At 37.0% G+C, this 14589-nt stretch overlaps 1 protein-coding gene across 1 annotated transcript; it reads left to right on the forward strand.

Moving 5' to 3' along the window:
* Positions 1-12804: 12804 nt before the first annotated feature.
* LOC308421044 (limb region 1 protein-like) lies at positions 12805-14277 on the forward strand (the record flags this gene model as incomplete). The annotated part of the gene is given in 2 exon segments (XM_080917335.1): positions 12805-13089; positions 13093-14277. Coding segments are annotated over 2 exon segments (1470 nt in total).
* Positions 14278-14589: the final 312 nt, after the last annotated feature.

The raw sequence follows: 14589 nt of genomic DNA on the forward strand, positions 1-14589 counted from the left end.
TGGGTTCTGGGAGCCTCTTGCTTTACTAGAGTTTGGGAACCTCCAGTGGCTATCCCCAGTTCTTCATTCCCAACTTCTAAATATTTTTATTTGCTTTCCTGACACCCTGTACTTCTTTCCTGTCCTCTCTTGTACCTGATACCACACTGCACCAGTCCCTGACATAAGCCTTCTCCTCTATCCCTCGAAGGTCAACCCCTCCCTCTACCAGGTGATCATCCTGTTTCACACTCAATGTAAGACTGAAGCATCCGCATACTGATCTTCTTCTTCCCAAGATCCATATGGTCTATGGCTTATATTGTGAGCATTGTTAACTTTTGGGCTAATAACCATTTATCCATAAGTACATATATGTGTAATCTTTTTGTCTGGGTTACCTCACTCAGTAAGATATTTTCTAGTCCCATCCATTTGCCTGTGGTTTGTTTTTATTGAAATTTTGGTTTTAATAGCTCAGTTTTTGCTCCATTGTGTAGATATACCACATTTTCTGGATCCATTCTTTTGTTGAGGGACATCTGAGTTGTTTCAGCTTATGCTATTATAAGTAAGGCTGGTACAAATATAGTAGAACATATGTTCTTTATATATGTTAGATCATTTTTGGGTATTTGCCCAATAGGGGTTTAGTTGGATCTTCAACATGAACTATTTTCAATTTTGTTAGGAATTGCCAGATTGATTTCTAAAGTTCTTTTATGAGCAGAAAGTTCCACCAGCAATGGAAGAGTGTTTCCTTTGGCCCACAACCACACTAGCATCTGCTCTAACTCTGTTTTAGACCTTAGCAACACTGATTTTTTAGATGTGGAATCTCAGGGTTGTTTTGATTTGAATTTCTCAGATGACTGAAGATTTTGAATATTTCTATAAGTTCTTCTCAGCTATTCAAGATTCCTAAGTTGAAAATTCTCTGCTTAGCTCTATACCTCATTTTTTGAATTTTTATTTATTTTTATTGGATGTTCTCTGCATTTATATTCAGATGCTATTCCATTCTCCCAATCTCATCCATCCTCCCTCCCTACATGAAGGTGCTCCTTCTCCCAACCAACCTTCCCTCCCCTGCGCTTTGGGGTTCTCCTACACTAGGAAAACAAGCCTTCACGGGACCAAAGGCTTCTCCTACCATTTATGACAGAAAATGCTATCCTCTGCTGAATATTCACCTAAGGCCATGGGTCTTTCCATGCAAAGGCATTGGTTTGTTTGGGTTTTTTTGTTTGTTTGTTTATTTGTTTTTGTTTTTTTCCCCCTGGGAGGTGTGGTGGTTTTGGTTAGTTTATCATTTTGTTCTTCCTTGGGGGTTGCAGAACTTTTCAGCTCCTTCAGTCCCTTCTTTAGCTCCTTCATTGGGGTCCCCATGTTCACTAGTCTCATTATTAGCTGCAAGCATCCTCTTCTGTATCTGTATGACTCTGGAAGAGCCTCTGATTAGAAGTTCCTGCCAATAAGCACTACTTGGCATCTGCAATAGAGTTTTGGTTTAGTGGATACTTATGGGGTGGATCCCCAGGTATTATACAGTGTTTGGAAGATCTTTTCTCAAGTCCCTGCTGCTCTATTTGTCCTTGTTTTCCTCCTTTGAGGGTTTTGTTCTCCTTTCTAAGAAGAACTGTTGTATCCATGTTCTGGACTTTCTTCTCTTTGAGCTTCAAGAATTATGCGAAATGTTTCTCAGGTATTGAGAGATTTTGAAGCTAGTGTCCAGTTATAAGTGAGTACATACCATGAGTGTTATTTTTGACTGGGTTACATCACTCAGGAGGATAGCTTCAAGTTCCATTCATTTGCCTAAAAATTTCATTAAGTCATTGGCTTTAATAGATGAGTAGTACTCCATTGTGTAAATGTATCACAATTTCTGTATCTGTTTTTCTGTAGAAGGACATCTGGGTTTTTTCCAGATTCTGGCTATTATAAATAAGGGTGCTATGAACATGATGGAACATGAGTTTGTGTTAGAAGTTGAAGTTTCCAACGTGGACCAGCAGTTCCCAAAGGTACAGGCTTGGTGAGAAGTTGATCCGAGTAGCAAGGTGGCAGAGAGATCTCTACTGAGTATGCACGGACAGCACGCCCATGCCCTGCCAGATCCAGGGACCAGGAACCCAGCATTGGGGGCTCTGTTCCCACCCAGAGACCTTGGGGTGAAGAGCAGGGCTCGGACCATCCATCACCTGGACCAGCAGAGATCCAGGAACACAGACAAGGTCCAAGGGAAAGGCAAGAACATATCACTGAAAACAAGATGGCCAGAGGAAAGCAAAAGAGCATATCCCAAGGAAACCAAGTCAACCAGGCAACAGCAGTACCCAGCTCTCCCATCACAGCAAACATTGGAATGCCAAACACTCCAGAAAAAAAAAAAGGAACAGACCTAAAATCATACCTCAAGATGATGATAGAGATCCTTAAAAAAGAACGGGAGGAAAAGCAAAAAAAAAGAAGAAGGTTTTAAAGAATAAACAAGAAAAACACTCAAAGAGCTCAAAGAACTAGAGGACAACAGAACAAAAGAGATGAAGGAATGGATGAAGGAATTTAAAATGGAAATTGACACAATAAAGAAAACATTAAAAGATATAACAATAGAGGTAGAACACCTAAAAAAGAAATCAGGAGTCACAGATGCAAGCATTTCCAATAGACTACAAGTAATAGAAGAGCAAACAGCTTCAAGAAGCAAGCTGGAGTGGCTATTCTAATATCGAATAAAGTAAATTTCCAACAAAAAGTTATCAAAAAAGATAAGGAAAGACACTTTTTACTCATTACTGGGGAAATCTGTCAGGAGGACCTCACAATCCTTAACATATATGCTCCAAATACAAAAGCACACACACTCATAAAAGAAAACCTAATAAAGCTCAAAAAGTACATTTCACACCACACAGTAATAATGGGAGACCTCAATACCCCACTCTTACCAATGGACAGATCATAGAAACAGAAACTGAACAAGGACACTGTAAAACATGCAGAGACTATGAACCAACGAAATTATTAGATATCTACAGAACATATCACCCCAAAGTAAAAGAATACACCTTCTTCTCAGCACCCCATGGCACGTTCTTGAAAATTTACCACATAATTGGACAGAAAACGAGCCTCAATCAATATAAGAGAATTTAAGTACTCCCATGCATCCTCTCAAATCATCATGGTCTAAGGCTAGTCTTTAACAACAACAAAGACAACAAAAAGCCCACATAAACATGGAAACTAAACAATGTTCTATTAAATGATAGCAGGGTCAAAGAAGAAATAAAGAAAGGAATTAAGGATTTTCTAGTATTCAATGAAAACAAAAACACAACATACCCAAACCTATGGGATGAAATGAAAGCAGTACTGAGAGGAAAACTCATAGCTCTGAGCTTTTCCAAAAAGTAACTGGAGAGAGCATACAACAGCAACATGACATCACAACTAAAAGTTCTAGAAGAAAAGGAAGCAGAAACACCAAAGATGAGTAGATGGCAAGAAATAATCAAAATTAGGGCAGAAATAGACCAAATAGAAACAAAAAGAACCATTGAAAGAATCAACAAATCCAAGAGCTGGTTCTTTGAGAAAATCAACAAGAATGAAAAATCCCTAGCAAGACTAACTAGAGGGCAAAGAGAGAGAATACAAATTAACAAAATACGAAAGGAAAGTGGATACAGAAAAATTGAAACTGGGAAATTCAAGAAATCAACAGATCCTACTACAAAAGTCTATACTCCACAAAGTTGAAAAATCTGTAGGAATTGGATGAATTCCTAGACCGATACAAGATCCTAATATTGAATCAGGACCAGGTTAACCATCTAAATAATCCCATTCACCTAAAGAAATAAAAGAAGTCATGAAAAGACTTCCAACCAACAAAAGCCCAGGTCCAGATGGATTCAGTGGAGAATTTTATGAGATATTTATTGCAGACATAACACCAATACTCTCCAAAATATTCCACAAGATAAAAACAAATGGAATACTACCTAACTCATTTTTTGAGGCCACGATAACCCTCGTTCCTAAACCACACAAAGACCCTACAAGGAAAGAGAAATTCAGATCAATCTCACTTATGAACATTGATGCAAATATACTCAACAAAATCCTTGCAAATAGAATCCAAAAACACATCAAAATGATCATTCACCATGACCAAGTAGGCTTTATCCCTGGGATGCAGTGATGCTTAATATAAGGAAATCCATCAATGTAGTCCACCATATAAACAAACTCAAAGAACAAAATCACATGGTCATCCCACTAGATGCTGAGAAAGCATTTGACAAAATTCAACACCCCTTCATGTTAAAAGTCCTGGAAAGAACAGGAATCCAAGGTCCATACCTAAACATAATCAAAGCAATATACAGTAAACCAACAGCCAACATCACACTTTATGGTGGGAAAGTTGATGCAATCCCACTAAAATCAGGGACTAGACAAGGTTGCCCACTCTCCCCCTACCTATTCAACATAGTATTAGAAGTCCTGGCTGGAGCAATTAGACAGCAAAAGGAAATCAAAGGGATACAAATTGGAAAGAAAGAAGTAAAAACATCACTCTTTGCAGATGACATGATAGTGTACTTAAGTGACCCCAATAATTCCACCTGAGAACTCCTACAGCTGATAAACAAATTCAGCAAAGTGGCTGGATATAAAATTACCTGAAACAAATCAGTAGCCTTCCTATATTCAAAAGACAATCATTTGGAGAATGATATTATGGAAAAGATACCCTTTACAATTGTCACAAAAACTATGGAATACCTTGATGAGACTCTAACTAAGCAAGTGAAGGAACTGTAAGCCAAAACTTTATTCAAACCTCTGAAGAAGGAAATCGAGGAAGATCTAAGAAAATGGAAAGATCTCCCATGCTCATGGATTGGAAGGATCAACATTTTAAAAATGGCCATCCTACCAAAAGCAATCTACAGATTCAATTCAATCCCCATCAAAATTCCAACCCAGTTATTCATTGAATTGGAAATATCAATGTGCAATTTCGTCTGGAATATAAAAAGACCTAGAATAGCGAAATTCATCCTCAACAACAAAAAAAAACATCTGTGGGAATCACTATACCTGACCTCAAGCTATATTACAAAGCAATTGTGCTGAAAACTGCATGGTACTGGTACAGAAATAGGCATGTGGATCAATGGAATAGAATAGAAGAACCAGAAATGAGCCCTCATGTATATGGTCACCTGATTTTTTAAAGGAGATATAACATTCAAAGGAAAAAGGACAGCCTATTCAACCAATGGTGCTGGTTCAACTGGCATTCAGCATGCAAAAGAATGTAATTATACCCTTTCTTATCTCCTTTTAAAAAACTCAAGTGTAAGTGGATCAAAGATCTTCACATTAAACCACATACACTGAAACTATTAGAAGAGAAATTTCGAAAAACATTAGAACACATAGGCACAAGAGAAAATTTTCTGAACAAAACAACAATGGCTCAAGCTTTAATGTCAAAGATTAACAAATGGGACTTAATGAGACTAAAAAGTTTCTGTAAGGCTAAAGACATTGTCAAGAAAACAAAACAGCAGCCAACAGAATGGAAAAAGATCTTCATCAACTGCACATCAGATAGAGGCCTAATATTCAAGGTATACAGAGAACTCTAAAAGATAGACACCAGAGAATCAAACAACCCTGTTAAAAATGGGGTACAGAGCTAAACAAAACGTTTTCAGTTGAGGAACACCGAATGGCCGAGAAACACCTGAGGAAGTGCTCGACATCCTTAGACATCAGGGAAATGCAAATCTAAACAACCCTGAGTGAGATTCTACCTCACACCATTCAGATTGGCCATCATCCAAAACTGAGATGACAGCAGTTGCTGGCCAGGTTGGTGAGAAAGAGGAATACTTCTCCACTGTTGGTTGGGTTGTAAACTGATACAACCACTCTGGAAATCAGTTTTGCGATTCCTCAGAAATTTGGACATAGTACTACCTGAAGATCCAGTAATTCCACTTCTGGTCATATACCCCAGAGACACTCCAATACACAACAAATATACATGCACCACAATGTTCATAGCAGCTCTATTTATAATAGCCAGAAGCTGGATAGAACCCAGATGTTTTTCAGTAGATGAATGGATACAAAAATTGTGGTAAATTTACACAATGGTGTACTACTCAGCTATCAGAAACAATGACTTAACCAAATTCTTAAGAAAATGATTGTATTGAGAATATCATCCTGATTGACATAACCCAGTCACAGAAGAACAGACATAATATGCTGTCACTGATAGTGGGATGCTAAGCCCAGAGGCTCGGACCGTCACAGAATCAACTCACAAAGTATGTGAAGCTCAAGAAAAAGGAAAACAAAACAAACAAACAAAAAACCATTATGCTAAATTCTTACTCACCAAGAAAACCTTGACTAATTCCTGGTTACATCCTGTTTTACATGTGCTTTTTGCTCATTGTAACTAGTAAGACCTTAATGCAGAGTATCAAACCTTAAATAAAAAAAAAAAATAAAATAAAGCCAAGCACTGACAAAAATGTATTTGTATACATTTATACTAAAATGTTTAAATTTTTTTCTTTTATCTTTGTTTTTTAAAATAAAGTTTTAAAAAAAGAAAATAATTTAGAAATTATAATTATATAGTTGGTATATTTTGTAAACATGAGAGTTGTTCATGAGTAAAAACAGAGATGCATGGTATTACATTTATTCTTCGCTAATTATTGCTTTTGGCATGTGGCAACACCTTTTCTAATTTAGTCCTTAAAAATACTGTGATAGCACTATGCAAAATAATATTGAAATATAAAATACGAAGAGTTTTAACTTATATACCATTAATATTTTAATATAAAGATTATCTCAACAAAAAAAAAAGTTGAAACTTCTTTTGGATATATTCCCAGGTGTTGGGACCTCAGGCAGTACTAAGTCTAATTTTCTGAGGAACCAACAGATGGATTTCTGCTTTTAGTATTCTTTCCTTGTTTTGAACATTTATTTATTTGACTATTATATGTCAGAAAGAATTTCTTTTCTTCTATATATTTGCGTTTCAGTAGAATTCTTGTATGTTTGTAACCATCTCTTTCTATAGGCTAGTAATGTTTTCTTTTATAATTTTGTTTAAGACATTTACTGGGCCTTTTAGTTGGGAATCTTTGCTTTCTTTTACGTCTATTATCTTTAGGTTTGGTCTTCTCATTGTTTCCTGAATTTTCTTGATGTTTTGGGTTAGAAATGTATTCATTTTTGCATTTTCTCTGACCTTGTGTCAATGTTTTCTATGGTATCTTCTGACTCTGAGATTCTCTCTTTGATATCTTGTATTCTGTTGGTGATTCTTGTGTCTATGACTCCTCATGTCTTTCGTAGGTTTTCCAACTTCAGGGTTGTCATATTTTGTGATTTCTTGCTTGTTTCTATTTCTGTTTTCAATTTATTCACCTGATTGGATGTGGTTACTGTAGTTCTTTAAGTGAGTTTTCTGTTTTTGTTTGTTGTTTCTTCTTCAAGAACTTTAAATTGTTTGCAGGTGTTCTTCTGGGTTTCATGTACTTCTTTAAGTATGCTATTTATGTTCTCCTTGAGGATTTCCATCATGATCATGAAAATTTTAATTCTAAATCTTGTTTTCCTGATGATTTGGGATATCCACTATTTGCTGTGGTGGGAGAACTGGGTTCAGATTTTGCCAGTTTGTCTTGGTTTCTGTTTCTTAGATTCTTGCACTTGCCTCTTGTCATCTTTTTATCAGTGATGCTAGAAAATCTTGTGGTCTCTGATTGGAGGTCTTGTTTCATGTTGGTCTCTGAGCAAAGTGATCTCTAGAGGAAGATTATTTTTGGGTATTTATCTCTCTGGGTAGAGTATCAGTCCCGAAGACAGTGTCCAGTCCTGATGCAACTACTCTGGCTCTGTCCTTGGGCTGGAAGTGTCTGTTCCCAGGCAGCACCACTACCTGTGTCCTGAGAGTTCAGGGAAGGCTGTCTCATAATAAATAGTGGAAAGGAATTGTGGACTCACCACTGGTGGGTTTAGGCTTGAGAACCCTCTGATGCTCTTCCACGCACCCTGCAATCTCTGGGCAGGCCTCTAGTACTGATGAAACTGGGATGGGTCTGGCCTTTGGCAAGGAGTGTCTGTTCCAAGGCAGCACCACCACCTGTGCCCTGTGAGTTGTAGCTTGCCTCTGTATCCCTTTTTAAATAAAGTTATTGGGTTCTTTGTAGTCTAACTTCTTGGGTTCTTTGTTTTTTGGTAATTAGTCCTCTATTGGATCTTCTGAAGATCTTTCCACAGTCTGTGGGTTGCTGTTCTGTCTTATTTACAGTGTCTTTGCCTTACAGAAGCGTTTCAACTTTATGAGGTCCCATTTGTTGATTGCTGGTATTAGAGCCTTAGCCAATAATCTTCTGTTCTGGGAATTTTCCTATTTGCCCATATATTAGAAGCTCTTCCCCACTTTCTCTTCTATTAGATTAAGAATGTCTAGTTTTTTGTTATTGTTGTTGTTTTTTTTTTCTTTTTCTATTTATTCATTTAAAAAATAAATCAGCACATCCATGCAACAAAAATTGAGAGATGCCTGCTATGGGAATTCATGAATCCATTTTTATGTAAGATATACTTGTTTATTTTTAAATTTATTATTAGTTTTCTTCTCTTTATTGTATATATATACACACACACACTATATATATATATATCAAATGTTTTCCCCCTTCCCTGTTTCACTTCCATCAAACTCCTATCATATCCCAAATCTCCCTCTATCTATGCCGGTGCTCCTCTACCCAACTATACACTCCTGCCTCTCTGCTTTGACATTCCTCTACACTGGGGCATGGAGCCTTTGCAGGACCAAGGATTTCTCCTCCCACTGATGTCCAAGGCCATTCTCTGCTGTATATGCACCTGGAGCCATGGATCTGTCCATGTTCTTTTTTGCATATTTTTTATTCCCCGGTGTTCTGCTTAGTTGGTGTTCTTGTATTTATGGGACTGGAAACCCCTTCAGTTCCTTCAATTCTTTCTGTAAATCCTCCATTGGAGTACCCCCTTTCAGATAAATGGTTAGCTGACAGCATTTTCCTTTTTATTTGCCATGATCTGGCAGAGACTCTCAGGAGACAGCTATAGCAGGCTCCTGTGAACATGTACTTCTTGACATCAGCAATAGTGTCTAGGTTTGGTTGCTGTTTATCGGCTAGATCTCCATGTGAGACAGTCTCTGGATGGCCTTTGCTTCAGTCGTTGTTTCAAACTTTGTCTGGTTTTATGTGCAGGACCTTGACCCACTTGAACTTGATCTCTGTACAAAATTGATTAATTTGCATTCTTCTACACGATGACAACTAGTTGAGCAGCCTGGCTTTTGGGAAAATGCTGTCTGTGTTTTCACTGTATTGTTCTAGCTTCTCTGTCAAGACAGATTATTTTTTCTCTATGGAAGATTGCCTTTTGATTTTTTGCCCACTGGACCTACTATTCCTTTGAAAATCAGATTACTGTAATTGCTTACACCTTTGAAATGCTTTTATGAGATTTATAAAAATCAGAGAAAAGGTCTTTCTTACAACATAGTTCAGACTAGATTCTTTTTTCTACTGGATCTTTATAGATAAAAGTGAAAAGTTTGATTATCCTGATTTATATTATACACTTATTAGTTAAGAGGTGTTAAATTCAACAATACCGCTACCCACAATGTTGATGAACAATTTTTGTTGTTTTATTTCCTATTAAGAGAAATTGTTTTCTCTGATTAAGATAAAGTAAAATTCAGAGACTCATTGAAAAGTAAATTTAGCTATCTTAAAGTGAGTTATATATTCTAGGTCATAGGACAAACTTAAATTATTTGGAACAATAGAAGGACATAAACTACATACATTTTAACAAATAAATTTTTAAAAATATATACATTGCTAAACTAATTCCTAAACCAATGTAGGTTAAAGTAAAAAGCTAGATTTGAAATATTTATAAAATACCAATAAAAACTTTCAAGATATGTTTTACTTCAATGTTAACAAACAGATGAATATTACCAAATAGCTGTTTATAAGTAAATTCTTTTATCATACAATATATTCTGAATACACTCAGTAGAACAAAAATTATCAAGAAACATTTAATCTGCTCATGCAGTAGCATAAAGAGTGGGAAGTAACAAATAAATTCTCTAGTGAAAGTTACTGTCTGTAAGCAATGCTTATACACTTAGGGCATGGTTCTGGTAAGAATATAAGAACAAACAAAAAATCTGGGAGAAACAGTTGATCCCATTAACTCTATAGAATTATAATCCATCAGCATGACTACTTTGTCAATGGATGGTATCCAAAGTACTAGTTCTCTGTGATTCAGTTTGAATACAGAAATGCCCTTAGTGCAGACATTTAAAATAAACATAGTTTGAAAAAAGAATGAGTCATCTAACTGAGGGCGTAGACAGAGTGAATCAAAGATGTAAAACAATTAGTTAGAGGTAGGATATTCCCAACTATCATGAGATCAATACAGGTAAGAGGAACTCTGTAAAAACAGCACAAGAAGAGTCAGTCAGTTGGGGATCAGTGAAGTCAGTGCAGTGCACTGGAGTGGAGTTCCTTTGTGAGTACAGGCAATTCAGTGCAATCAGCTGAAAAAGTTGAAGCCAGAGAATAAGAAAGATTCAGAAGATCAGAACAAATGGCCAGATGGTTTGAGGCAAAGAAGATCAATTATGTGAGTAGATGAGAGAAGCCAGTTGGAATCAGTCAACTTAAAGAAAATTTTAAGCCAGGAAAGCTGAACTAATCCAGTCATACAGGATTCAGAAAGAGCAAAAAAGCAGAATTCAACTACCCTCTATGAAGACAATTACTTCTGGTCAATAAGTTACTGTTACACAACTGTTTATGAAAAATCATGCTGTATAGTAAGTATGTATCAAATATCAAATTACAAATCACTGAGCAATATCATTTATACTACAGCTATTTCAGATTCAGGTTCTAAAATGAATAATAAATTTCGAAGGATAATTTTTAAAGATACATGTTTAAAGATAATTGGATTTTTGAGATATACACAACTTTACTAAGGTGTTATGTTAGGAAATTTAATTTAAAAAGACTAAGTTGACATTCATAATACACATACTGTATTACTATTAACTGCATTAAAGTTTTAAAAGTATAGCTAATTTTCCTTTCTAACTAATTCTAAGAATGAACAAACTTGTCATGTAAATGAACTCTTAACTGTTGATATTTAGGCTCTATCTCTTTAGCTTCTATCTACTCTAAGTGAGTTTTGAAGTGTCTCTCTCTTTCATATATTGGTGTGCTTAGGTCCTCAGAATTATTTAACATTTCCAAGCACCTTCTCTTTTCCTCATATATTCCTGTCAATTTTGAAAACATCCAATAAGGGATGTCTTTAAAGGTCTTAGTCATGTCTTTACTTAACCTTTTGAATAATCAGAAATCATGGTTGCATCTTCAAAGGACAGTGCCAGTCTTTCTGTTTATTTTTCCCACTGGCCTTTGCAGAATGGGAGAAATATTCCAAGGGAGTTTGCCTTATGAAGGTCATTCACAGAGCATCCATGCACCTTTCCCAGGAGACAACAGGGCTCCTGCCATGTATATACATGGAAACATCTCCACAAGTAACTTGCATTATTGTACTTACCAATCACATGCATTATTATTTGTGATCTCATATAAAATTTTTCAGAGGTATGGTTGGTACATATGTATGTATATATGTATGTGTGTGTGTGTGTGTGTATGCACGTGTCACTAAAATAATACAAGACTTCAGTAAGATAAAGAAACCTAAATAGTGTGATAGATATCTCAAGAGAATTGAATAAAATTTCAACCATCTCTTAAAAGCAATACTCCTGAGCAACCTAAGTTAGTAGGAGAATGTATCAAAACAATAAAGCTATGAAGTAAATAATACATTGAAAAACTTCATAAACACCACACATATGAACATATTCACATAATACATATAAAAGATAATATAGTTTATAATATAGTTGTTATATAATGTTTTATATATCATTATAAAGTATATTTAATCATAAATATTCTTATGCTAAAACTACTATTATATATATATGGAATGCAAATAAAAAAATTGAAAGACTTTTCCTGTAAATTCTGAAAATGAAACAACAGTGATACTTCTTCTCCATGGTTAATAAAATAAGCCTTTAAAGGTTAACATGTATCTACTATGCAACAAAAATAATTGTAGCTATATTAAAACAACCAGAACAAAAAAGGCAATCTGCTATAAAGACAATACCTTTGAAGTTCTGGATTAATAATTGGTAATATTTAAATACATTTGCTAATGTATGTGTTATTTCCATAAGTTTTATTTCCCTAATTTTTCTCATGTAGAAATTGACAAAATGTCTCAAAACCACATTGAAATATAAAATTATATGTAAAGGTTAAATAATTTAGAAAGTAAAATTAGTATATAGCCATTACTTGATATCATGACATTAAAATTAACACAACATATAAAAAGAAATTGGCATTAGGACTACATGGAGATTAATTTTGCTGGGAAAAAAATCACAAACATACCCATACATATATGGTCAATTAATTTAAGAATAACTTGCCACAGAGCTGGGGGCGCGTTTTCCGAGCCTGCTGCGGTCTAGGTAGTGTTCCTGTCTGGCCACGAGAGGCTGTGTAGCCCCACCGCCCGTGGGCAATGGTGCGGCGTGGCACGTGGACACGGGCGGCCCTGCAGCGGGCATGAAGGAGGATGGAAGGGCAGGACGAGGTGTTGGCACTGGAGCAGCACTTCCACAGCCAAGTGCGAGAGTCCATGATATGTTTCCTTCTTTTTGCCATTCTCTACATCCTTTCCTACTTCATCATTACAAGATACAAGAGAAAATCAGATGAACAAGAAGATGAGGATGCTGTGGTCAACAGGATATTGTTGTTTCTGAGCACCCTCACTCTAGCGGTTTCAGCTGGTGCTGTTTTGCTTTTACCCTTCTCAATCATCAACAACGAGATCCTGCTTGCTTTTCCTCAAAACTACTAGATTCAGTGGCTGACTGGCTCCTTGATCCCTCGTTTGTGGAATCTTGCTTCTTTATTTTCCAACCTTTGCTTGTTTGTGTTGATGCCCTTTGCCTTATTCTTTCTGGAATCAGAAGGTTTTTCAGGCCTGAAAAAGGGAATCCGGGCCCGCGTTTTGGAAACTCTGGTCATGCTGCTGCTTCTTGCGTTGCTGATTCTTGGGATGGTGTGGGTGGCTTCCGCCCTGGTTGACAGTGATGCTGCCAGTATGGAGTCCTTACATGACCTCCGGGAATTCCACTTGCCGTACTTGTACTCCTGCATCTCCCTGATGGGATGCTTGCTGCTCCTCTTGTGTATCCCAGTCGGTCTGTCCCGTACGTTCACAGTGATGGGTCAGTTGCTTGTGAAGCCAGCGATACTTGAAGACCTGGATGAACAAATTTATATAATTACTCTAGAAGAAGAAGCACTCCAGAGAAGACTACATGGGCTGTCTTCATCGGTGGAACACAGTACAATGGAATTGGAGCAAGAACTTGAGAATGTAAAGACCCTTAAGACAAAATTAGAAAGACGAAAAAAGGCTTCAGTCTGGGAGAGAAATTTGGTGTATCCTGCTTTTATGGTTCTACTTCTTATTGAAACAGCCATTTCCGTCCTCGTAGTGGCGTGCAATATTCTCTGCCTGCTGGTTGATGAGCCTGCAATGTCAAAGGGAACTCGGGGCCCTGGAATAGGAAGCGCCTCTCTCTCCACTTTTGGCTTTGTGGGAGCTGCACTTGAAATCATTCTGGTTTTCTATCTCATGGTGTCTTCTGTTGTTGGTTTCTATAGCCTCAGAGTTTTTGGAAACTTTACACCTAAGAAAGACAACACAACCATGACAAAGATCATTGGGAATTGTGTGTCAAACTTAGTCTTGAGCTCTGCTTTGCCTGTGATGTCAAGAACACTGGGAATCACTAGACTCGATCTACTTGGAGACTTTGGAAGATTTAATTGGCTGGGAAATTTCTACATTGTATTATCCTACAATTTTCTCTTTGCTATTGTGACAACATTGTGTTTGATTAGAAAATTCACATCAGCTGTAGGAGAAGAACTTTTCAAGGCCCTAGGACTTCACAAACTTCACTTGTCTGATACCTCAAGGGATTCAGAAACTACTAAGCCTTCTGCAAACGGGCATCAGAAAGCACTGTGAGACCTGCCTGCCTCAACAGCACTCTGCAGCAAGTCCTGACAGCTCCTGATTCATCACATTCCCATAGACACTTCACTCTGGGGGGTCTGGGCCCATCTGCCAGTGCCCCTTCTCATAAGCACTGACAGCTCGGCACTGCTCACCTGTGTCTCCTTTGAGTTTTCTGATTTAACTTAGAGATTTGGTTAAACCCTGAGTCGTAGATACTGAGGAAAAGCTGTGTCTACCACAGGGGCCATCTGGATGAGAGGTGAAGATGTGCAAAGAGGCAGACTTGGACTTCCTTATGCTTTCCTTTACACCATGCAAAGT

The sequence above is a fragment of the Micromys minutus genome (assembly GCF_963924665.1).
Source record: "Micromys minutus genome assembly, chromosome: 5".
NCBI classification, from domain to species: Eukaryota; Metazoa; Chordata; class Mammalia; order Rodentia; family Muridae; genus Micromys; species Micromys minutus.